General features: G+C 42.3%; 2 protein-coding genes across 3 annotated transcripts in view; both read right to left on the bottom strand.

The window, feature by feature from the left end:
* Window positions 1–1,837: 1,837 nt before the first annotated feature.
* LOC122129829 (Kv channel-interacting protein 4-like) lies at window positions 1,838–11,518 on the bottom strand. Its single transcript, XM_042704551.1, has 8 exons — window positions 11,240–11,518; window positions 6,056–6,180; window positions 5,839–5,908; window positions 5,596–5,666; window positions 4,512–4,619; window positions 3,579–3,683; window positions 3,301–3,363; window positions 1,838–3,216 (listed from the first exon to the last, which is right to left on the bottom strand). The coding sequence occupies exons 1-8, from the start codon at window positions 11,325–11,327 to the stop codon at window positions 3,169–3,171; spliced, it is 678 nt and encodes a 225-aa protein (XP_042560485.1). The 5' UTR covers window positions 11,328–11,518; the 3' UTR covers window positions 1,838–3,168.
* A 2,309-nt stretch (window positions 11,519–13,827) lies between these two features.
* Window positions 13,828–25,892, bottom strand: part of abca1a (ATP-binding cassette, sub-family A (ABC1), member 1A) — a 28,997-nt gene continuing 16,932 nt past the window's right edge. The window contains exons 16-48 of one of the 2 annotated variants that reach the window (XM_042704549.1): window positions 25,558–25,779; window positions 25,241–25,445; window positions 24,988–25,098; window positions 24,698–24,872; window positions 24,449–24,580; window positions 24,182–24,321; window positions 23,956–24,093; window positions 23,590–23,810; window positions 23,307–23,379; window positions 22,916–23,118; window positions 22,528–22,579; window positions 22,329–22,442; window positions 21,964–22,112; window positions 21,712–21,836; window positions 21,326–21,614; window positions 21,096–21,223; window positions 20,899–21,004; window positions 20,653–20,727; window positions 19,616–19,782; window positions 19,284–19,461; window positions 19,003–19,118; window positions 18,631–18,775; window positions 18,334–18,457; window positions 17,917–18,046; window positions 17,676–17,796; window positions 17,501–17,563; window positions 17,279–17,385; window positions 16,996–17,137; window positions 16,713–16,847; window positions 16,125–16,228; window positions 15,692–15,784; window positions 15,247–15,490; window positions 13,828–14,982 (exon numbers count right to left, since the gene is read on the bottom strand). In XM_042704549.1, coding sequence (XP_042560483.1) covers window positions 14,842–14,982; window positions 15,247–15,490; window positions 15,692–15,784; window positions 16,125–16,228; window positions 16,713–16,847; window positions 16,996–17,137; window positions 17,279–17,385; window positions 17,501–17,563; window positions 17,676–17,796; window positions 17,917–18,046; window positions 18,334–18,457; window positions 18,631–18,775; window positions 19,003–19,118; window positions 19,284–19,461; window positions 19,616–19,782; window positions 20,653–20,727; window positions 20,899–21,004; window positions 21,096–21,223; window positions 21,326–21,614; window positions 21,712–21,836; window positions 21,964–22,112; window positions 22,329–22,442; window positions 22,528–22,579; window positions 22,916–23,118; window positions 23,307–23,379; window positions 23,590–23,810; window positions 23,956–24,093; window positions 24,182–24,321; window positions 24,449–24,580; window positions 24,698–24,872; window positions 24,988–25,098; window positions 25,241–25,445; window positions 25,558–25,779 — 4,668 coding nt within the window. In that variant the 3' untranslated portion in view covers window positions 13,828–14,841. The remainder of the gene's footprint in view (window positions 14,983–15,246; window positions 15,491–15,691; window positions 15,785–16,124; window positions 16,229–16,712; window positions 16,848–16,995; window positions 17,138–17,278; window positions 17,386–17,500; window positions 17,564–17,675; window positions 17,797–17,916; window positions 18,047–18,333; window positions 18,458–18,630; window positions 18,776–19,002; window positions 19,119–19,283; window positions 19,462–19,615; window positions 19,783–20,652; window positions 20,728–20,898; window positions 21,005–21,095; window positions 21,224–21,325; window positions 21,615–21,711; window positions 21,837–21,963; window positions 22,113–22,328; window positions 22,443–22,527; window positions 22,580–22,915; window positions 23,119–23,306; window positions 23,380–23,589; window positions 23,811–23,955; window positions 24,094–24,181; window positions 24,322–24,448; window positions 24,581–24,697; window positions 24,873–24,987; window positions 25,099–25,240; window positions 25,446–25,557; window positions 25,780–25,892) is intronic. The other variant, XM_042704550.1, reaches the window with a different exon arrangement.

Below are 25,892 nucleotides of genomic sequence, written 5' to 3'. Positions count from 1 at the left end.
ATGACATTACATGGACGACCTAAATCCCATCATCAAGTATGACCATGATTTAAGAAATACAATGACCTTCTCTTCCTCCTCTTCGAGCAGTTGTTGCTTTTTTTGAGCTCATGTCTTCCTTGAGGTCAGACCACAACATTAAGGCTTAATCGTTATGCCCTTAAATGGAGCCAGTTCCCCTTCCCAACTGGGAACCTAAGAATCAAGACCAGCTTGATTTTACAGCAGTCATCCCTCCATGGAGAGAGAGACATAGAAAATCTGACACTCCTCTGCTGGAGTCGTTAAATCACTCGAAAACGTAGTGCCCCTGAATCGACTGGAAAATGCAGCACTGTGGTTACAAGTAGTATTAATGAGAAGAAATGCTTGTGCTATTGTGTGATATAATTTACAATAATAATACCTAGGATATTCAATGACTCATGACAATGACCCTGAATGTATCACTTGTAAAATTGGGACCATTAAACAGGAGACATACAGTAGTTAAGTGTATTCCAGTCCTGAAGCACCCTCTCTATGCCAGCACTACAAACTACACTGTATTTTGGATTGTCTGTTTTCTACTGTATTTCCTCCTGCAGACCTGTCTACTAAGTCTGTTCACAACATTTCAATTTCCTGAACATTCAATTATTGGGATATATTAGTAGGCTTGTCCTCATACCTCTTGTGGCTACTGTATATGAGTGTATATTAAGAAAACAATTAGTTCTACATTACAATGTTACAGCACATAGGCAATTGGCCTATATTATCCAACAATGTCCTGGTATTATTTGTGCATACTCTTTTCATATCATACCTTGCAATACTCAAACACAGTTGCTAAGACATTCAGGCAGACATAAGCTCATTAAAAGGTCATAACACAGTGCGTGTTCATTTCAGAAGCGAAGGCTGGGTGCGTAGGTCTTGCCTTATGCAACTTGTTCAACTTTGTTTGTCCATTGAAATGTATATATAAACCCCAGCTGCCAGCCCATCCTAAATTAGCATGAACACAATTAATCTACAAACAAATCATCACCACATGATGAGAATGCAGTATTTCTGTGAGACACTGAGTGATTGCATTTACATTACATTTACATTTAGTCATTTAGCAGACGCTTTTATCCAAAGCGACTTACAAGGATGTATACACATTTTTACATTTACACTGATGGCACACTGCACACCAGGAGCAATTAGGGGTTAAGTGTCTTGCTCAAGGACGCTTCGACAGGGACGCCTCGATTGGGAAATGTAATCTAATAAGTGTCCTTAGAAGCAAGGATGTCCAGCATTAAACCCTCAGCCTCTCTTTAGTCTGTTGTTATCTTTGGAATATTAACTGATGCTTGAATGTGGATTGATTGATGTTCTCTCTGAGGGCCTGTCTTTTTATCCAGCATCAAACATAAACACTGCATCCTTCTTACGATTCTTGCCTTATTCCTAGATCCAGAATGACCCCGAAATGACCTCCACTCAAACACACACACACACACACACACACACACACACCAATATTCCAGGAATGACATATGAGCAAGACAAGAAGACACTTTTTGTTTGACATTCTTGTTGACATTACAATTTATTTGTATTTCATAATGATTGATACATTCTATTGGATTTGTTTATTAAATAAAATACACAAATACAATTGAAAACAGCAACTTCATGTAAGAATCCCTGGCTGCCGTCACACACCATAGCCCTGTATGTATTTGTACTGCACTGATAAAGACAACCCATAAGGGACCTCTTTCCTTGCCCTGACTAGAGAGGCTGAATTGTTAAAAAGAATCACCAACCCTAACTCTTAAATGCATGACTACAAACTTCCAAGTTTTGCAAGACCTAGGTAAAAATGGCCTGCATTCCCTCCCATCACCAACCCTCATGAGAAAAGAATGATGTTAAGCCCTAATGGGGAAAGCATAATGTTAAGCCCTAATGGGGAAAGCATAAGGTTAAGCCAATTTATGGATTTGATCAATTCAAGGTAGAGCCTGAGACCAGAGTTTTGGTGTTTAAAAGATTCCTTTCTGTTTTCCATATCTTTGAAGGTAACATGTATTTAGAGCAGTCAACAGCATATTCTGAGCTTTAATGTGGACGCTAATAAATACATATAAAGGCCTTTAAATGGTGGAATGATGAAATTTCATACACTGGAGAAAGCTGCATATGCATTGCATAAGACGTGTATTGAGATGGCAACTGATGTTTTTTTCTTTTCTTGTTCACCTTGAGAACATCAACATTTACATGGGAATGGAGTCTCACTCCAAACACTTCCAAATCGGATCTTTACACTTCACAAAGCATGGCCAAAATGGCCACTGCTCTGTCATTTCCAGAAGGACACAAAGCATACTACTTTCTTTTTTCTAGAGCTTAGTTGCTGTATGGTCTTCACCACATTGACCCCAAACCTTCTCATGGCTTCTGTGATTTCATATTACAGATGTCGGTTCTCAATACTGCAATGCTGGATCCAATAAGTGACCAGCCCTGGCAAGCTCTTCAGGATAAGAATTTACACATGAGATATATCTAGGTTGTATTTAGGTTTTTGGTCACTGAAGAGGTATTGAAAGTGGCCACAACCATCAGGTCGTAAAGTGTCAAACAAGATGCAGAAATGTGGAATCTACCTTGAATTATGTTATGTGAAAAAATACACTTAATATCAATTACAATTTGTGATTGTAAGTCAGTTCCGGTCATTCATGACCAATGTTAAATAAACTAAAGGTTTACATCTTCTTAAAAGTTATCCCTGAAATCCAGTGAACACATATTTACATTACATCATAGTGTGACGTGTTTGTGTTGTAAATGATGCCTGCAGGTCATTTTGACCCCTGACCCTTCTTTACTAACAAGACTAAGCAACTGCACCAACTGGCAAATAATTCGTAAAAGCCATGAAAGCCATAGAACAGACACTTTCTAAACTCTACATGACACTATCTCACTAACTCTACTACGTGACACTATCTTTAGAGCTGTCATTTCACAAGCACATACTTTGCTTAGATAATCCTTAATCCAAAATGATGGATGTGATCCACCTCGTCTTGGCTCCCCTGTAGTTGATTATGTACTTATTTTCCCCATTTTTAGTGTCAAGGCACTGGTTGATCATGTAAGTTTGTCCATGAATTTGCCTCAGATCGCATTTTCAAAGATGTCCATAGATTTCACTATGTTTTCTTCCTATGAGGTAGAGAGGGAATATTCAGAGAGTCTGGTCTATAGTAAATCAATCCGAATGAAAATAAATCATGAATAAGGGTTTACCTTTTGGCAACTTTCAATAAATTCATCAATGGTGATCACACCATCCTGGTTTTTGTCCATGGTCTGGAAAGACAGCAACAAAAAGTAAGAACACTGGCATATTTCACCCACTTTTTATGAAATCTGACATTGATTAATATCAGTCATGACGTATGGTGGTTGATTAAGATGACATAAATTATTACTTTCTAATTAAAATCTATAAATAGGACCACACAATTACATAATATAAGGTCATAACTATCTGCCCACAACATCATATTGCAAAATGACATTACTTGAAAGAAGATCTCTGTGTGCTGTCTCGGTACATCCTCTGAGAGTCGTGGGCTTACTGACTTCCCCATCATGTCATATATTGCTTTCATGATGTCCAGCATCTCCTGAATGTGCAGCACATTCATTTGAAATATACATTAGCACCACCAAATACTGGGAAATGATTTAAATATACATTAGCACCATCAAATACTGGGAAATTATTTAAATATTCATTAGCACCATCAAATACTGGTAAATGATTTAAATATACATTAGCACCATCAAATACTGGGAAATGATTTAAACATACATTAGCACCATCAAATACTAGTAAATGATTTAAATATACATTAGCTCCATCAAATACTGGTAAATGATTTAAACATACATTAGCACCATCAAATACTGGTAAATTATTTAAATATTCATTAGCACCATCAAATACTGGGAAATGATTTAAATATACATTAGCACCATCAAATACTGGGAAATGATTTAAACATACATTAGCACCATCAAATACTGGTAAATGATTTAAATATACATTAGCTCCATCAAATACTGGGAAATGATTTAAATATACATTAGCGCCATCAAATACTGGGAAATGTGAAAATCATTTCAAGGTAAAGTTGAAGTTAGTGACAACTACAAAGAGGTAAAGCTCTACACATGCATTAGATTAAATACAATTTCACAATTTACATTAACAACTTTACAGAGTTAACAAGTAGCTGCAAGCTACAAAGAGTAACAAGCAGTGCTCTTGCTTCCTGTTTCATTCCAAGCTCCATAGTTCACATTTGTTTTGTTCTCTCAGTGCACCTGGAGCCAGAGAATGATCTCCATAAGTGTCAGTTAGCTGATCTCCATAAGTGTCAGTTAGCTGATCCACCTACTAAACTGGGTTTCAGGGCAGATAGAAAAGGAGCTGCTGCTCATCAGGATACCTCTTTTGTTATACATCCATCTTTATTAACGTCATACAAGTTGAACACCCATGCCAGCTTTTCTTCCACAGGTCCTCGTAGCAGCACAGAAAGACCAACACTGAAGTCCTGTAGTCACACCAGAGAGGAGTTATTCCGCCTACCAATGGACACACTGGTGCTGAAGACATGTCATTATTACAGCACACAAGAACAGAACACAAAAACAGCATCAAGAACAGCATCATAGTAAGTTGGAATGGAAAGTGTTGTAGCGAAAAACAAATGTTTCAATCAGAGTCAGAAGTCCGAGTGCGATAAACTGAAGTTTTATTCAATCCTGCAGACATTTCATTCAAATCGAGAGCGGTGGTCCATGGAGCAGCTCTGACTAAAAAACCCAGCGCACTAACTATTCAAAGGGCATATTCCGTCACTAATTTCCAAAACATCTTTCAAGATGCCGAGCAGCTGTTTTCTTATCAGTAGTTTTACCCCTCCCGATTGTGATGGCAAGGCTCTTTTTCTGGGAAACTTCTATCTGCTCTTTGATGAACTCTGCATCCCCTTGCGCCTAAACTTTTTAATTAATATAAAAGCTGTCTCTGTAAGCCTGCACCTGTGGAAACTGTGATTTTGTTTTGAGAAAATAGGCATCTCTGTTTGGCCTGACCTTCATCCCTACACACAGGCCTCCCTGCCTGGCACACAGGCCTCTCTGCACCTGTGCCCCTCTGCCTGGCACACAGGCCCCCCTCCTACACGTAGGCCTCTCCGACTGGCCTGACCTTGGTCTGTGCAGGCCTGCACCTGTTGCCTGTTTTTCGAAAACAAGTCTTATCCCTGGGAACAGGCCTTTCTGCTTGACCTTACAAGACACTCACTTCTGCACACAGGCCTCATACACTTGTTGTTGCAAAACTGCTTCATGTTCACCACACCAATGTATTATAACCATGATTCTCAACAAAAGCTATGGTATTTCAATATTCTGTGTGCCTCTTTTAGTCTATATCTAAAAAAATCCATTCCAACTTTATTGTATTTTCAATATTTATTTATCGATTTCAGGGAAGAGTTCCTGTACTGTTCTGAATATTCTTACCTCAAATGTGACAGACCCAGTTTGGTTCCTGTCAAAAGCTCTGAAGAGAAAATATGCATAGTTCGATGAATCTGAAACAGTTGGTTAAGAATTAGTCACCTTGGATGCACAGAAAAACGGTAAATCACAATAAGATGTAATTATAAAATTCTATTATAGTAAATTAAAATGTTTACTTCTCCTTAGCAATTATGTTAATACATTAACATTAAAAGCATAATAAATAAACGCAATCACACCAACCTCCTTGAGGGAAAAAGTTAGCATAGATGTTTTTAAAAGTCTCCTCATTAACAAGACCACTTGGACATTCCTATAAAATAAAAACAGAAAAAGTCACTGTACCCACTGTTAGCAAGTGGAAAACCATGGTATTGGTATACCGACATGAATATGTGACACAGGAGACAAAGAGACAGCACGAGGCAGAGATGGTGGGGGTGGAGGGTTGATGGCATACATTCTTGAAGCCTCTGTAGAGAATCTGCAGCTCTTCCCTGGTGAAGTGGGTCAGGGCCTGCAGGTGATCTATGGTCTCAGGTCTGTGTCTTAGAGCTGCCAGCTCCTGCTCCTCTTCAGGACTGTCTGCAACACACAAGCAGCTCACAGCTCACACCAGGGCCAGCAGCTGATGCACCCATGCCTGACCACTCACACTATGTTCTTTCATTCACAAAAGCACTGCATTTAGTATTGATTACAGTGTCCTCATGAAAATGTGATTTGCAGGGACAACACTGTCAAGTTCCATCTCAGTAATAGTGGCTCCTGAAGAGTACAAAAAAAGTGTAATTAAAAATGGTGTCCAACAGAGGGAGCTGTTTAGATCCAAAAGACAAATTATGTGACATTCAGAGACATTGAGAACAGTTCATTACACCACCGGACAGGAAAGTAACACCAAGGCTATCCATCTGTATCACAGTGCCCTTGTCTAATGTAATGTCTATACGTGGGGTGTGTGTGTGAGATTGTGTGTGTGTGTGGTTCACAGCACATTACAGCTCACACAGTTCAAATATCCCCAAGTGCACAAACACACAGGTCTTTTCAATGAATAATACAGAGTGAGAGACTTTTATCCCTTTGAGGAGTGAGTTTTTTTTTGCAATATACCAGAATGATACCATACAGATCTAGAATTGAAATGAACTGCCATTCGATACGGTCGCTTTAGTTCATTCTTGCATCATGAAATGGAACCTTCAGTTGGCAACATTCTCGTATTTCTGATCGTACTCCTCAAAGGGCTATCTATGGATGTTCGTCTCAAAGAAACAAGGAGCGCAGAACCCAAGTGTAAGTTATACTGAGGCTGTTGTGGTTGGACAAAAGCAGGTTGAAAACAGTTTATTATCTGTCTTAAATTATATAGTGTCAAATCCCTGTGAATCACATCAGAAACCATAAATATAGCATCTTAACAACACAACAATATAGTGGAAGACAAACACTCTACTTCTGTAAATTATGATATATAGACGTTAAAGATGCATAGTTTATTTATACAGTACTTTTTTAACTGAATCAAGCAATCAACACACCTTGCTGTGCATTCTGCTGATAATACCTCCCCCTCCCCTAGAGAGAATGAAGGCATACATGTTACAATATTGCAGGATTACACCTCTGGTTTTGGGGCTGTCAGTATCTTAGAATAGAAAAACTTTGATATAAAGTGAAGGGAAACTGGGATTATATCTGGGACCCTCCAAGTATCACTCACCCAGTTTACCCATCAAAACCCCCTACGAGAACCCCATATGAGAACAGTAATCAAAGTTTGAAAGAAGCTTTCATGACTTAATATTGGTTATTTTCAACCATTAGAATGGTTCTTGATGTAACAAGGTAAACCATGGAAAAGCTGGGGTCCTCATAATAATAATGAGCCAGGATAGATGTGAATAATTGTATGATATTCTTCAGAATTGATCAGTGTTGAACACAGGCTCTACAGTTATTCAATTACTTCAAGTGTACCAGGTAGGGTACATACAAATGTAACCACTGATTCCAAAATAGCAAGGGAAACACAAAACATGCATTGGTTCACTTAATTATCCCCAAACCCCACATCCAAGTGTGAAGGATTAGAGTCTGGTAAAGACTGGGTGATGGAGCAGGGGATGTGTGTTTTTCCGGGTGACAGAGGTCTTACTTCAAGACACAAGGAGACCTTCTCTCTCGTCCATTTTAATGAGCTTAATTAAATATTCACCACCACACCTCTATTGCGCAGGTAACTGAATCAGTTTCACCCAAGTGCTTCAACTCGTGTTAAACCAACGTCCCACTTTTCAGGACTCTGTGATGACAACTGATCCCCATCCTGCACTGGGTCCTGGGCCAAAGAATTCCACTCCATGAGGAGGGCGTGTTCACAATATTTGGCTTGGCTCAATTTGATGTTGTCAAATAAAAAAAGGCTCTGTTAGTTTGCAGTGCTTGCCTACTGCATAAGCAATATTCTGGTCATTAGATAGATAAAAAAGGAAGATTATCTCTACTATTTCAGTCTCACACACTCAAATCCTTCTGTAGGTGTATGGTGACCTACCAGTGAGCTTTAAATGCCAGAACTCATACATATTAATGCAGCTTACTCCATTTCAGTGTTATGGGGACTATGGTGACATTTCTAACTCATAGAATATGTAGAGATATGCCTGGCGAGATGAGACTGATTTTATGAAGTCTTAAAAATGTTATTACCTGAATAATTCATGCAGGAAGCCCAGTGGGGTGATTTGGATTAAGTTACATATTTAAATTGGCATCAACATATGAGGCAATAATTAAGACTGAAGATTTGATTGGCTGTTGAACGCCTCTACATCATGTGGTTAGTGTTTGTTTAGCTCTAAATTGAGTCTGTGTCTCATGTGATTTTCACAGCAGTAACCTGTGAAATTAACATAACTGGATCTTTACAACTGCCTTCGAACTGACCAATTTCTAAATTCACCATCTACCAACCACCACCATCTAATCAGATGGTCAGGACCGAGCAGACTGATTTGCTCTCTGAGAGCTGAGATACCCCAGGAGCAGTCAGGCATCGGTTCCAAAGGCCTCTGTCCGAGCGTTGTTAGGGTGTTACGGCTCTGGTTACCTAACCGTAAGACGCACACTAGACTACTCCATTCCCCCCCCCCATCCCCCACCAAAAAAAACTGCGACCTGATCGCACAGCACCTAATGAGGGCACAGAGTGTGGCCTTTGTTCAGTACATGGGAATAGTGTGGATCAAGATGAAGAATTAGTCATACATGACTGATTTCAAATGGACCGAAGCAGGGAAACGTTAGATTGAGTAGTGCTGTGTGTTCCGTCAGTTGAATACCTCTCATCACCTGTGGTGCTGAGTGCAACTCTATAGCCTTGATGAAAACTGCTCTGTTGAAATCAGTTACATCAGTGAGCCATGTGAAACCATTCAGTGGATTTAGCCCATGTATGATAGATCTTAAATAAAGTAGAGTCAAAGGGATGACTTCTAAGAACAGTTTTATAAAAGTAGTCAGGAAGAACTGTATTACACAGACAGAACAAAAAGCAGAATTAGTAGGGGAATGTCCACAAAATTCTGTTTCTTCTCAGAATTCACAGTTTAGTATGCTAGTTTGTCTTCAGCCAGGGAAATGTATTTTTATATCATTGATAAAGACAAATATTTACAGAAGATGAATTGTTAGTAAAGGAAATTCTTTCCAGTAAAATGCAGTAACATGATATTGTGTATGTGTGCATGTGTCTGTGTGCGTGCGTGTGCGTATGTGTATAATCAGCTGGCCTCAAAGCACAAGACCTTGCTTCCGCAGTGCTGCACAGATCCTCACTGACAATGACAGAGACAGCGGCTGGTGCAGAACCATGTCTAGAGTAGATTGCTACCTGCCTCTTTTAGCCTAAAGATGGTCTTATTGAAGACAGCCACACTCAATCACCAAAGAGCCAACTGTTTAAGCATAAACCTAAGGGACATAAGGGTCTACAACTAATTGCAAGGATTCTTCCCCATAATTAATTAGCATGTAGTAACTAAAATCTCTGAAGTTGTACACTAAAACCTCATGGAAACAATGGGCAGGACTGTGGGACTATTCATAGTGAATGTCTTTCATTTGAGCAACAGACCTAGCAGCTGTTAAGTATATTGGGAAAGGGCAGAGCCTACGAGACAAATAAATCAAAAATAGTTTACATCAGCGGAGCCAGACAGGGGATCCTTTCACGAGAAAGGGATGCATCATAACCTTTATTTTATTTTGCCTTATGGCATCAAATGAATATAACTTTCAGTGCAACAAATACTGATTGCATGAAAACTGAGTACAGCACATCTTTATTGGAGGGGCCAACCATACTGCCGGATGTCCTTAAGAGTGTGAAATGTCAACATAGCACTCAGAATGAAGAACCTGTCAGCAAGTGAAAAGTTGTGCTTTTTATTGTGAGTGATCAGATAGAGGCTGTGGGAGGAGGATGTGGTTTGATTAGTTATACATTTCTGAATATATAAGTAATAATTGCATTAAATAACCAGGCTAGCATAAAGCATACTACTGGGTCATAATTATGCAAACCATCCATGGTATGAGGAGAATGCATGTCATTAAATAATTAACATACATATGGCTTGATTTAATGAAAGTGTAACAAAATGCTCCTCTGATATTGCATTCTTAATGAGCAAAGTGGCATGTGCATAGCTGAGAGCAGTACATCTAAGGGCAGTCTACAACAGTTTGTGTCATTGTCACATTACTATGGAGATTGTCAGTGTTTTTAGCCTTTCTATTAAAAAATTCAATAAATATTCTGATTTTGATTTCACTAATAAGTAGAAGGCAAATGTGTGATGTGTGTATGCAGGAGGTTTAAGCAACAGAATGGTTACAGCTTTGGGGAGGAGGTAGATAGTAGTACCCAAGTTTTAACACTGAATTCACGTATGAGACACCCATCTCCACCCCCACCTCTGGGGTCAACAGTGACCCTGCTCCTCTGAAGCAAAGCTGCCCATGGCAGGTCACCTGAGCTGCCCAGCCTCATTTGTATTTAATGTATGGCTACAGTATACAGCACGCCTAACTGCCATACCTTGGACGTCACAAGGCAAGCAGGAAACAGTGGCAGAGAAGAATGGATGGGAAAGTGTGGCTTATTCTATAATTGGGTTTTCTAGATGGTTACAGAGTTGGCATAGTTTAGTCTGACCGTCACTAAGGCCATGATGACAAGCACGGTTATGTTGGATCTGTAGGCTACATATACACATACATGCATAAATTCAGAGACACATGGAAAAATGCAATGAGAAACCAGTTATGCCTGAAGTTTCTGAAATGCTTCTAATAAGTTCAACCACACTGCAAAAATACAAACCTGCAATGAAACCGGTGTCAGTAAGGAGGAAAGACACTAGAAAATATAGTAAACTAAAATAGCCTACTACATAAAAAAAAATAACATGACGTGCTACTATCATTCGTGAAAACCGACAGACTTCGACAAACACAAGGCTGATTAAAAAAAACATTACAATCATGACAATACAGCGATGTTACAGAGATGAAAGTGTGACAGAGGATAGAAAAGCTAACCCATTTTAAAGTAAAAACGATTTAATTAGCCTACCTGCAACGAGTGTTCCGGTGATAAACCTAACGACGTTCTGACCGAATTTCAGGATCTGGCGCTTGCACTCCTTCCTCCGACTGCTCATCTTTACGGTTCAGTAGTCAAAGATTCATCCGTTGCCAAGAATTGAGATCAGGTTTTACTACGTGTCGTTGACCCGGTCTAAATTTGAGTTATCTCCTGTGTGCCAGTTCATGTGGGACTGACAGTTCTCAAACCCAAGCACGTGTAGCCTATTCTCTCTTTCCCTCCCCATCTCGAGTCCTGTAGTGCATCCCAGCAATCTGCAAGGTGATAAATCAAACGGTAATATTAAAGAAGAAATGGCGCAGTGCTGAAGTACTATGGCATAGAATCACACATTAGTGTCTAAGAATGGTCTATGCTCCAACTAAATATCTTGGATGACAAAGTGACTCGCTGTAGGCTAATAATGTTCATTTTACAACAACTTCAGGAGTGTAACATTTAGATTATTCGAGCGTGCTTTTCAGAAAACGACTTTATAAACTGTTCAAACAACCAGTATTGTAACAGCCAATATTTTGTCTGCAAGACCATTATACTTTAAACGCGTATCTTCCCAGTCTTAGAAACCAGACTGAGCTAATCTGAGCTAAAAGGCTAGGATCTAGGCTGAAGGTGTGTGGTAGCTGGAGGGGGGAAAATAGTCACTTTGGAAAAAGTCCCTGTGAAAAACAACATAGTTCATACATCAATCAGTCAAGGGGTTTCAGCATTAACCTAATTCAATCACATGTCCATTATTGCATTGCCCACAATGAATGCATAATGTTCACTTACAAAGTCACCAAATATTGTATGTATTGTGGCACAAGAAGCCATCCCTGAATGACCAGATATATCTTTTGAAGATATGAGCCCATTCTGACACTACAAAGACGAGGCTGCTCATAAGGAGGACAACAGCAGAGTGCATATGCTGTTCCTGGACTGAACTAGAACACCGTTAGCCTCTCTCTGTACCGACCTATGATCCTGTCAGCGATGAACATTTTGTCAAATAAGGCGCTCATTTCATGATTTAGGGTGATTATTTTATTTGAGTAACATAATCTTCTGTCTCACTTTGCCCATGCCCATAGTCAGACAACACAACAAGTATGCATAACCAGTTGACCAAAACAATCCGTTTGGCTTTTTGTTAGCAGGTACAAGTCGAATTATTTACTTAGTGAGGATGTATTACAATAACTAACCTGTAACTGTCATTACATCTGTACAAATCTGAAGGTATATTTTCCCTGCCTATCTTATCCATGTAAACACAAATTAGTTACACAACAGAGCTCAGCAGACCCCTCTTGTGGACAGTTAATGCAACTGATTTAAGATTTCAGGAAGGTGTTTAAATCTTGAAGGTTTCTAATTTAGCATCTCTGTACTGACACACTGTAGGCATCTATGTCATTGCCAGTCATGTCATGTTCATATCCAAGCTCCACAAAGCCTTTGTCATTTAATATTTACATTTAATCGTTGAGCAGAGGCTTTTATTCAACGCGATTTATAATACAGACTTTCATTAGTATCCTGTGTGTGCTTCCTGCTCATTAAACCCTTGATCTTGGGATGGATAGCACCTTGCTCTTCCAGTTTCTTTACCACTTAAACCACTGGAACATATTTAAAGCTGACCACTGGAATGTCACTTGTTCGCAAAATGTAAACAATTACTATTTCTCATGTAATATACCCCCTCTGGTGGTGGTTCATTATAAATGAAAATACTATTACAGGCATTTCAGGCCATTAAACAGGTTTAATCTGAGTGCATACACCTAGAGGAAAAACAATGCAAACAAGAAATGAAAATTCAACCTTTATTATTGTGTGTATACAGAAAAGACGAATGACATACATAAAATGTTTAATACTTAAAATGTAAACATATATTACACAAGAAATAATGACCAAAATGAGTCGATTGATTTTCATAGAAACGCTAGGGAAAAAAAGAATCCTGTCTGTCATGAGATTGCAGGAAACGTAAGTCCTGAGCAAAACCATGGCAACAAAGACTGCATTAAAGTGCTTCAACATTGGACCAATGACACTGACTCTTACTTTCTCTCTCAACTGATGAACTTCACAAAAAATAATGTTTGTTTTTTTTCTTCATTTATCTACTGTGGTGCATCAATCTTGACACATTTGAGTGGATCTGCAGACGTTGGTGGCACTTTGCTTCGTTTTGGTCACTTTGGGGCACATTCACTGTTGTCTGTGGTGCCAGGAGGAAATCGGTAGGCTTTAACTCGTAACATAGTTTCAGTTGAAAGATCAGTCCCAGTAGCATGAGTGAAACTCACAACAACAGAGCCATTGTGGTCCAACCCACCAGAAACATGTCATACAGTACTGCACAATAGAAAAGCACAATTTCACACCGATTACAATAGTATAGGAGATTCCACACCAATACCATGTTTGATCACCTTGAGAGGATTCCAACATAAATCTCCCTGCTCACCACCTATGTTTAATGATTTTGGCACTAAACTGTTACTGTTAGATGTACAACACTGACGCAGCCTGAAAAAAGTCTTTCTGTCTTCTATCCGTTTTTTTTTTTTGTTGTTTTTTTTATTTTACAAAAGATGAGAATCAAATCAAGAAATTCTGACAGAGTCTCCTCTAATGGTCTTTTAAATAGAGCATCAAAGGTTACAGGCATAAAAAAAAATTGCAGTCGCTATGACAACCTTCTCTCTCGTAACAACAGAACAGAGCACATGCTTTGTTGCACATATATAGGCTAATATGTGATCAACATAAAGCATGCAATATAATCCAAAAAACCCTCCGTCTAACCAGTGAAGCATCAACGGACCTATGTTCTAATGTATCTGTCCCAACTGACAGAAACATCACTTAAAATGATTGTGGAAAACATGTGCTTTAAATAGCCTCTGTCTACATGAGCACCATAGCTCACCACACAGGGTGCATTTTCTTTTGTTTCACCTTTCTGAAATCCAGTCTAAAGCTTTTCCAATGCCCTCTCATTGGAGTGTTAGATCCGCACCCTACTTCTTCTGGTACTGCACATGACATCAACTGACAACAATATTGAAAGATTCATGTTACATTACTTTTTACTTAACAAAAATATTTGAAAAGAAATAGGTCAACAGACCGCTGCTGGGATTGTAACTTTTTGAAAATCAGTAACTCGGTATAAAGATGAGACTCGACCCTGAATTACATGTTGGTTGTTGGCAGTGACTGATTGATTCTACACACATGACCAAAAACCCACTGGTCACTGAGCCCAAGGCCCTCATTCACTGATGAAGTGCTGGTCCAAGTGACTTCAAGTCTGATGCTTGTTGTTCCGGTCCAGCGAGGGGCACCAGGCTCTCCCTCGCTCCACAACATAGTGGGTTTCTCCTCATTCGCTTTTTCTTGCATTGATTTGCATTGAGTTGTGTTTCACCACTGTGCTTCAGTTCAGTTGAGTCTGCACATGTGACGTGAAAAAATCAATAAAAAAAATACAAAAACTGAAAGCAAAAAAGTAGAAATAGAATAAAATAACACTCTGAGTTCCTGTCAGAGGGAGAATGGCTGGTCCATCACACAAGGCTCTCCTTGGTCTTCTCATCCTCCAGGAAGGCGCTGAGTTGGGAGAGGTCCACCACGGCGTCCCTCTTGCTGCTGGCAATGTCTTTTAAGTGGTCCTCGTCACTTTGGTCCTTGGCAAAGTTCACAAATACCTGAAGAGCAAACACATAGTTTGACGTCAGCGCAAGAGACTAAGAAATGTAAACATCCATTTATCGCTGGATGCGGACCTACACTGCGAAAGCAATATTCGCTCAGCTTAAATACTTGACATACTCCAAACACAGAATGTTTTGAAAGAGGGTACAATTCGGAGAATTTCGAGAACTATGTTTGAAAAACAGGACTGTTTTGGAATGTTCCAAGAAAAGGACAGATAAAACAAGGCAATGACTGGCTTAGGCAGAGACTCTTACTTGGTCTAGTGTTGTCTGCGAGACGGAGTAGTCCTCGATGCGCAGTTGCTTCTTGTGGTTGGAGAGCAGGCTGAAGATGCGCGCGAGGGAGGTGAGAGAAGATGGCAGCTGGTACTGCAGCATGTTTCTGTGCCTCTCCTTTAGGGTGCTGCCCGGCAGCTCGTGCTCAATGAACTCCATCACGGGGCCAAGGTCTGGGTCAGGGCCCGCCACCCTCAGGATGATGGTGTACCCGTCTCCAAACCTGCACGCACACACAGAGCACAGCCGCAGAGAGACACATTATTTAACTGGTTTGAACCGGATTGAACTAGTTTTCATCTCTGGCTGCACACACGGTGTGTTGCCCTTTTTAAACTGCACAGATGGTGGTCATGCGCAGCTATACATAGACATGTGTTCCCATTCTATTTTTTGCCCTTTAATACAAGGTCTGATCTATTACCTGTTCTTTAAGTGCTGCACACTCCCCAGACACCGGAATCTTCCATTGACCATGATGGCCATGCGTGTGCACAGGGCTTCACACTCCTCCATACTGAAACAGACAAAGGAAAGAGAGACATTTCAGAGACTTCATCCAGCCTGTATTCACAGGTAAGAACCACAGACAGGATCTCTCCTCCCTCCTCGCCTTTGATTAGAACTCAAGACATGATGGTTATGCATGATATAACTAAGACTCTGATTATAACTCAAGACATGGAGGTCATGCATGATATAACTAAGAAACTTCCGTGTCTGCTGGAGTAGTGGTCACTTATGCAACTACTGTTTTTTCTTTCTCCCTCTCTCCAACCCTCAAGTATTTGTTAGCAGTTAGCAGTTCGTTCTTAAAGACCGTGATCAAACATGCAAGCAGGGGTGGGTTGCAGTACCTGTGCGAGGTGAGCACCACTGAGCGGCCCTCTTTAATGATGCTGAGGATGCAGTTCCAGAGGGCCCGCCGGGCCTTGGGGTCCATACCAGTCGTGGGCTCGTCCTGTCACATAGAGCACAGCCAGGTTAACCGTGGCCCACAGGTTGAGCAAGAAAAACAGGCAGAACACAACGAATAGAGGGAACAGAGTCACTGCTCCGCCAAGAGCCATGGTTCACCGTGCGACAGAGACAGCCACAAACACAGATCTCCAGCTCCTACCCTGCACCCAGCTTTATGTGCTTTAGCATGACCTAGTTAGCCACCCGCTAAAGCCCTCTGCTTTTGGAGCAAAAGTGAGTGGAAGAAAGGCAGGTCCAAACAAAGAAGGAGCTTTATCATAGCGTCTCCCACTTGGGAACGCTGTGATTTGAGGCGATTAGTGGAGACGTGGTTACACAACGTTCAGCCTCAAGGGTTTGCAGGTTTTGCAAGCTAGTAGCTGTGGAGTTTTATCTGAGTTCCCCCCGGCTGAATACTTCTTTGATAGATACTCTGACAGACACATAGTCCTGTTGTCTAAACGCTGCAGCATGAGGGAGCTCACCAGGAACACCACGGGAGGACCTCCGATCAGAGCCATGGCGGTGGAGAGTTTGCGCATGTTCCCCCCGCTGTAGCTCCCTGCTGCTTTATCCATGTACTTCGCCAGGCCCAGCTTACGAATTCCCCAATCTGCCACCTGAGAGCCGAAAGAAAGAGCCAGAGGGAGAGAGAGTTGGCGGTTAAAGAGACATCATGCACCGACGACAACAAAAGATGTCTGGTATTCATGAAGTGACTGGAGACAGATCGAGCCTTTGAGTGGCTGGCAGACTGAAAGAACTCACCTCACACACTTCCTTTTCAGGTACTCCTCTCAGAATGGCATAGAATTCCAAATGTTCTCTGCCAGTCAGCAGGTCGTTGATGGCATCAAACTGCGGGCAGTAGCCCATTTTTTGATGCACCTCATGCATCTCCGTGAGCACACTGAAATGAACACACACACAAACATGTGCTGTTAGCACCACATATTGGCCACATGCTACCAAGACTGCTAATGGAATACGTATGCAATTTGCACTGGATGTTAAAATAAAACATAATAGCAGGTTTCAATTATGTACTCACCTTTTACCAGCAAGATAGGCTTCTCCGCTGGTGACCACAGAGTCTCCTGTCAGCATCTTGAAGGTGCTTGTCTTCCCAGCTCCATTTACACCCAGCAGGCCAAAGCACTGGAGGAGTTGGAATAATGTCAAAATGTCTTAACATGTATACTATCTTCTAATACACCTTCCAGACACCTGCATAATTGCAATTAATCCGAATTGCTAAGTATGTATTATTTACCTCTCCTGGAGGGATGCCCACACACAGGCGGTCAACTGCTGGCTTCTGCTTCCTCTTGTAAACCTGTAGACACCCAATACACCTCGTGTTAATTCAATATTATCCTATATTAGGCTGTCACTGCAGATTCCACACATCTCTGAGAGCGGGGCTCCACTGTAACCTCTCGCCTCACCTTGGTGAGCTGTTTGATCTCCAGGATGTCAGACTGCCCTAATCCGGTCAGGATCCTCTGCCTCTCTCTGGCCACATCCTCATCCTCTTCCCCGATAGGCGTCAGGAGGGTTTTGATGGGCCTTGAGAGATCAAGCACATACAGCATTGTGAAGTGATGCTGACTGTTGAAGTCATGAGCGTGAACGTACCTGTTGTCATTTTCTACTGTGTGTTTGTTTGTTTGTTTGTTTGTTATTCACCTGGCCTTGAGGCAGAAGCGGTACTGGATGAGCACAGTGATGGTGAAGAAGACCACGCCCTCCACAGCCATGGCAAAGAGGTTTTTGCCTACCATGTCCCAGGCCAGCGGGGAGCGGAACCGGTTCTCTCCTGCAGAAGCAAACCACAGTGTCACCCCCATTGCCATGTGATCAGCACCACAGCTACCAGCCACAGCTGGCTATTTGCTCACTTCCCATATGCCCTTTAATCCTTGGTGCATTTGCTTGAGCTTAGCACAGAATCGCATGTGAAGAGAACAATAAAATGGCACTGTGCCATATTGGGTATGGGTCATGGCCGGGAACGTTTAGAAATAAAGGATTTAATGAGGATTTGTCAAGAGACTCGTTGTACCCTGAGCCCTCGCCTACATGAGCAATGGAGTGTTTCCTCACCGAATCTTTCCAGGGCGTCTGACATGGCTTGGTTCTTCACCATGTCGATGAGGCCGCGACCAAGACAGAAGTGAGGGAAGATGAGGAACACGTTCTTCAGGATATCATTGATGCCACCGACTTCCTGTGCAGGGCAAAGAAAATATCAAGGATTATAAACCTATAACTTGAGGTGCATAATTTTTTGTCTCAGTTTAGAAAAGCTGAAATCCAATCACAAAAAGCCAGGCCACAACTCATTCACATACTCTGGAGTGTAGTGTGTGTAGTATAGCTAGCTGACAACTCTTCACTTACATTGCTGCCAAACAGCTCCAGCACAAAGGTTGAGACGCTCCCATTGATCCCAATGAGGATGTTAACACTAGTGAGGACCACGTAGGCTGTGCTAGGGATCTTGAAGAAGAATGAGGCTGGGTACATCAAGGGTGTGATGGACCATCTACACACCCACAAACAAATGCACAGAAATTAATCCAAATGTTACCAAACAGGCAATATGGAGAATTAAATATATTTAAAAGGAATTAGTATTAATCTAAGGTTGCGAAATATATGTTCCACCCAGCTGCCTGGTTATTTATGTTCTAAGTAAAGCCTTCTAAGAAGATCCATGTGATTAATACTAATTAATAGGGATTGTACAGGGCTCAGTGGCAGGAGGCTCACCCATAGAGAAGCAGCAGCAGGGCCAGGACTGGCAGGTTGGTGGAGGAGACATACGCCTCTTGTTGGAAGCACACAAAGATGATGATGACAAGGGTTGCAGGGACAACGTAGTTGCACTAAAAAAAGAGAAATAAGGTCATCCAATTTGAACACTTCAGCTTCTCACAAATGACTGCACCATAAACAAGACATTAATGGATGCTTAATTTTCATGGATTTCTGCTTTGTTGTTTAAAGATACAGTCGTGTGAATGTGCATGAAGGAGGAAAGTGTAGCTTACCATATCCCAGACAAAGTTGGCCGCCCAGTAGAGTAATGGCTGAACACCACTGATAAACTGCATGTGTTTGGCTTTGTTGGTGCGCTCCTGAATGAGGAAGACCACAAAGCTGGCCGGGACGAAGGACATGGCGAAGATCACACAGATGGACACCAGCACGTCCACTGAGGTGGTCATCCTGCGGGGGGGACAAATGGGCATGATTCTGGCTGGTGCTAAATCAAGAGGAATTAGGATTTCCACGCGGAGGCCTTAGGCTCTTCCCACACTCTATAGAGAGCCAGCATGTATAGACACTAGATAATCCCTGTCGTGTAGTAATGCACACTTACAGTGCCACCTGTGACAGCTGCTCCTTGGTGAGGTTGAGAGGATGGTTGAAGGCATTGATGCCAAACTTGCCACGGTCATCTTCCTTCAGGCTGGAGTGCAGGATGGCATTGTTCATCACATTCAAGAAGGCCCCCATGCTGTGCCAGCCTTTGTTGTTGAACCAAATCTATAAAGGAATAGAATAACAAAGACATTATGAAAGACAGATACTCAGCATATGGATCATACATCCACAACTAGGATTAAATATGCCAGCATTTGTCACGTGCTGCATATAGTCTTAATGTTTAGTTTAGTACGGTCAGATGTGCTTCTCTGTGACATGTTATTTTCAACATATTGCGAGATGGGTGCTGACACTGGTATCATGAAAGAAGCTCACAGCAGGACCACACAGACCACAACAGGAAGGAGGCTGTGTTTGATCTGAGTCTCTGGGGTTTTCTCATGAGGGGAACTGAAACCATGACACAGGCTGAGCACAAGACCGTCTTTCCGCTCTGTGCAATAACAGGAAGCTAAAACTCGCCACTGTCAGGACAAAATGTTCGCCTGAAGTACATTTATGCTTTAATGCAGGGTTTTAGCCAACACACATTCATGAAACTTTATATGTTTACCTGTACCCAGCTAATCTGAGACACCATTAGCAAACCAGAGGTGTACTCATTTGTATTGTCTTCTCAAGGACAAACATTCTTTGATCTTATGCTCAGCCATTTTTGTTTAGGAAGATACTATTTCCCTTTACTTATATAAACCTATTTAGCGTTTGTTTGGCGTTATAGAAAGTGGACTTTGTTGAAATTGGAATGATGCCTTCACACTGGGCCGATAACACCTCCTTACACAACTGAACACATAAGCTCTTAGCCCAGTATTATTACACCATCATATTAATTTAATGAACACAGCATTGGACAGATATGTGTCCACACCTTATTTGATAGAGCTCTGGGGCTCTAGGCTATGTGTCCACACCTTATTTGATAGAACAATGCACTAAGCTCTGGGGCTCTAGGCTATGTGTACATACCTTGACATTGTTCTTTGTGTCCAGGCCTTGGATGAAGTTGGAGAGGCTACCAAGGAAGCGGTCAGCTGCAGTTCCCTAAAGAGACAGAGGAGACATGTTCACTTCAGCATGGCAATCAATAGGGAGAACTTCAAATACAAGACAATGATACTGTACATATAACTCCATACCCCCTCAAATTTCAAAGGCATTAGGCCAAGGCATATGGGGTTATCCAAGATATCTCTAGACAGCAGTGGGTCTCACCGTTTCTAGGCTGAAGCGTCTCTTGAGGTGAGAAATGGCATCATCGATCTCATCGGGAGGGGGCATGAGCTGAGAACTCCTGGCACCCAGTGAGAACCCTCCATACCTGGAAGAGGAACACAGTTTTGATTAAGATTAAATATCAGAAATGAAGCAGCACTAGCTTCTGCGTAAACATCAATGGTGAGTGGTTTTACCTGAATTCATTGACCCAGAGTTTATTGTTCAGGCTTTTTCCAATGATCTGAGCGTAGGTTTTCACAAGGTAGTCTGATATGTTTCTTCCTGACAGATTCTGCAGAGTGTCTTTTGCGCCGACTTTAATCTAAAAACAGATCAAAATTGAAAGAGAACCCCATGAGAATACAAACAAATACAGTATTTGCCCTCTTTATGCTTTTGCCCCCCGGAAGTAGCTTCTAGCTACCTGTGGGGGTGGAAGACCTCCAGCTCCAGGGGGACATTCCGGCAGCATCTTCTTTCGTCCGTCACAGCTGCACTCGCACCTGGGTGACGGATTTTCCATCGTCCAGTTCCCGGTTAAGAAGATGTCACTCACACTGACAGGAAGCTCAGGGACAGCCCAGTCCTCATCAGCGATCCCACACAAAGCGTTCGGATCTGAATCTCTTTCAGTGCAACTAGGCCAAACTCCATGGCCATCAGTCAGGGCACCCAGGAGCATGTTTGTGTCAGTATCTTCAGGGGCGTCGTTGCTGTAAGGGCAGAGAAGCCAACAGATTCAGTAAAGTAAAATAAAGAAACCACTAAGGTTGGAAACATGAAGGGGGAACACTGGTTGTCCGTGTGTACCTGATGAAGGCGAACTGCTCTTCATACATGCTCGGTTCTAGCTGCAGGCTGGGGTACTTTCCAAATGGAGGGACAATGAGGCTGAAGACCAGGGCGATGCAGACAAACACAGCAGGCAACACAATCTAAAAAAGATTAAACATAACACAAAATGAGCACTAAATGACGAGCAACTTAACTCATCATTACTATTAGACTATGATTAAAGACTGATGATTGACTGACTATGATTAACTACAGAATGGAACTAACCTGAGCAAAGAAGCCTTTTCTGGAGCGCCGTGCATACAGGAACCTCTTCCACAGCAAGGCCACAAACTGTTGCCTCCTCAGGCTCCAGCCCTTGACCTGGTATGAGCCTTTGCCATCTGCACCACCCAGCCAGTCTGTCTCACGAGATTCTGAGGGAAACCAAACCATTGGGAATTCAGCAAGACACTAAGGTGTGCACTACATTAGGCACAAATGAAGGACTCATTAAATTGAGAATGAGATGGTTTTATCGGCTAAATGAACGTAAAGCGTGAATGTTGACAGGAAGCTATAAGTCCGGTCACTGGAAGAAGGTGGTCCATTGATGATTGAGTGATAGTGTAATGATAAGGTAATAAAACTACCTGGCACACCTTCTGAGTCATTGAGGTCAAAGTCGTCCTCGGTGAAAGGCCTCAGGCAGCTCTGATGGTCCCCAAAAGCGTGCCTACGGTTTCTGCGTGTTGGAATGGTGCCATCTGATGAAGGAAAAGAAAAGAACTTAGAAATAAACATATCTGTTGGGTAGGGGCTCAGGGGCTGACTAAGGGAGATTCTGTTTACCTGAAACGTCAACAACGTCAACTCCACTGTCCTCCGCCACTTTCAGGAAAATCTAATGGAAATAAATGAACATCATATTAGAGTTCTACCCAGGTGTTCCTGTGGTTTCAACTGGCAAAGCAGCCTGCTAACAATTATAATAAGGTAGTTCTTTCAGTACCTAAGGTGCCCACAGACTGTTAGAAATGTATATTTGTACAATTCCGTAAGTAAATTTAGGTAAAAGCATTAAAGCTGAATGACTCAAATTTAACTGAAATCTGTGATACAAGCATCCCTTTAAAGTGAAACAGTTGCAACCATAGACATACTGTATATAGATATGTCTATGGTTGCACCCATAAATGTTTCTAGGTCATTTGCCTCTGGCTCCCTTCTGCCATCTCACCTCCTCCAGTGTGGTGTCAGAGATGCCATAGCTAGAGATGCCCAAGTAAGTCAGGCGGTCGTCAATCTCGTGGAAGAGCTCCACGAACGCCCCTGCCTTGGCGGACTCGTACGGCAGGACGTATGTGAGCTCATGACCTAGATCCTCCACCAGCCGAGCAGATGGGACATGCTTGAAGATCACGTTTGAGATGAGAGAGACATCTAGACAGTGAGGAGGGAGAATAAAGGTCAGGGATTTTTTTACCAAGAAACAAAGGAGAGATATAAACTGATTAAAGGAATTTAGTATTTGTAGAAGGATTGAGGAATGTGGTATCAGGAATATGGAAGCAGAATGATGGTACTTCTAGAGGAAAAGAGGTTATGAGGCATGGGTGTTTTCAGCTTACCGATAGTTGTGGTTTCACTTTCATGGTCACTGCCTAAACCGGCATCAGAGCTGCTTTCTGAGACACTATCCTCCTATTAAAACATAGATCAATCAAATATTATAACATAAACACCAACAAATAAATGACTTATTATAAGCCCCGGGCAATTCAATTCTGTGATTGAATATTGATTTAAGTGAAGGTCAAGCTTAATGGCTCTAATTCCCTCAGTACATACTTTATACCTGAGTGTAACCTGCTGGTAAACAAGTAAACTATGGACAAAAAACGGATGTTGTACCTTCTTGATGTAGGAGACAGTGCTGCTGGAGTTCCTGCAGGAGCTGAGTGGTGGCTCAAAGTCCCTCTTGACCAGGGTCAGGTAGTAACCGGTCCCCAGCTGGGTCTTGAGGAAGAGGGAGGAGCCCACACAGCACAGCTTGCCATGGGAGATAATGGCGATACGGTCACCCAAGATGTCTGCCTCGTCCATGTGGTGGGTGGAGAGGATGATAGTGCGGCCTGAGGAAACCACAGAGATGAGATGACATTTACCAGTTCCTGTCAGAATGCATTTCACTGATTGCTATTCGTATCACTCCAAAATGTTGTTATTTACCAGAGTTCCTTCACATTAGTAAAAAAGATCTATGGTCAAGAAGGTTACCTTGACGATACTTGAGCAGAAGGTCCCAGATGCCTCTACGTGCATAAGGATCAACTCCAGCAGTGGGTTCATCCAAAATAACCACTCGAGATCCTCCTACAAAGGCCAGCGCTACAGAAAGTTTCCTCTGCATCCCTCCTGCCAGAGCAAATATAGCCTGTGTCAGTGATTGATCATACATATCAGACCCGTCTCATACCTCGATTTCAGGATTGGGGGAACTCACCAGAGAGTTGGTTGGTGCGGGATTTGCGTTTGTTTGGCAGGCCAACATCCTTGATGATCTGCTCCATCTCTGACTTCACCTTCTCCTCAGAGAGCCCCTTCAGACGAGCATAGAACCAGATATGCTCCTCTACTGTCAGCCTGAGGAGAACCAAACAAAAAACATTCAGTGTTTCAACTCTTGTCTCCAGTGACAGGTTTGGTTATGATTCATCATAGCTCTGGTAAAGATCCTAACTTCAGGTTAGCAGGGCAGTGGGGAGCTTACATGCTGAATAAGACGTTGTGCTGTGGACAGACACCAAGGTTCTGGCGGATGGTGCTAAGCTCAGTTTGAATGTCTTTGCCCAGAATGTAGGCTGTGCCTGATGTCGGGGGGAACAAGCCTGTCAGGATCGACCTAGAGAAAAACATAACAAATAAATAAATGAATGAATGAATGAATGTTATGTGACCCTGAAAATCTGAAAAAAGAGGATTTCCTCCAACCTAAGGCCTGCTCATGAGCTTCACTTACATGGTGGTGGTCTTCCCAGCTCCGTTGTGGCCCAAAAATGATGTTATCTGACCCTCATAGAATCCAAGACTTAGGCCGTCCACTGCCAGCTTTTTGCCATGGCTGTACACCTTTACCAGATTCTCAATGTAGACACCACGAGCAAGGTGGGTAGGCTCCTCCTCAATGCACACAGCTACACATGGGAACAAATGTTAAATACCTATGTTTAACCCATTCACTGTAACAGACTGTAATTTATAATTATATAATGATTATTGTTATATATATCTTAACAGCATGATGTCTACCTTCAGCATTACTCTTCTTGTCTGAAGAGGTTGAAGCTCCCCCACACTCCTCTCCACACCAGTAGGTCTTGGTGAATGGGAAATACCACGGTCGGGGGATGCCATACTGACCTGTGGGGTGCACAAGACAAATAATAAATACTTCATTCCCATATGAACTTCAACCATACAACACAACGACTGTCCAGACATCAGTTTACTGGGAGTTAAGGGTGCAGTGAGACGTGTGGTAAGAGGGAGCTACCAGACTCACCTGGGAAGACTGCTTCGATGTACCAGGTCATGACGGCGTAGAGGAAAGCGTCGAACAGCATGAGGCAGATGGAAGTGGTGAGGCTGTAGTGGTCCTCCTCCATGGGGCTGGCCAGCAGGTTAGTCCACTGGATGCCCACACCCTGCTCCTCAAACAGCGCAAAGTACTCACAGCCAAACCCAAAAGCCACGGGAGACAATAGACTCTGAATGTGGGAGAGAAAGGGAGAGAACAAGAAGATTAGCTACAGAATATGTAAACAATAACGACTGCAGCAAAGTGGGAGCTTTGTACTTTCAGGTGATGCCGACTCTTACCGCAAACACCTTGGCCCCGAAGCCCACATAGTCCTGCCAGGCCACACAGAGCACGTACGGGAGGTAGAGGGTGAAATAGATGATGCCGCCGCAGGCAGCTGCCAGGTTGGCACGGGAGAAGAGGGTGCTGATGAGGAAGCACTGCATGATGGTCACCACAGCAAACGAGCTCAGGAACAGGAAGACCACCCCCGGGTCACTGTATGGGAGGAGGTTCCCCATCTGTGTGGGAGACAGGGGTAGAGATAGGGAGTGAGTGAGTGAGTGAGTGAGAGAAGGGACTGGGTTCGTGGAGACAGGGATAGAGAGAGTGAGAGAGTGAGGGAGTGAGTGAG

The sequence above is a fragment of the Clupea harengus genome, unplaced genomic scaffold, assembly GCF_900700415.2.
Source record: "Clupea harengus unplaced genomic scaffold, Ch_v2.0.2, whole genome shotgun sequence".
Lineage (NCBI taxonomy): Eukaryota > Metazoa > Chordata > Actinopteri > Clupeiformes > Clupeidae > Clupea > Clupea harengus.
The sequence above is the reverse complement of the archived record's forward strand: the minus strand, read 5'-3'. Positions and strand labels throughout refer to the sequence as shown.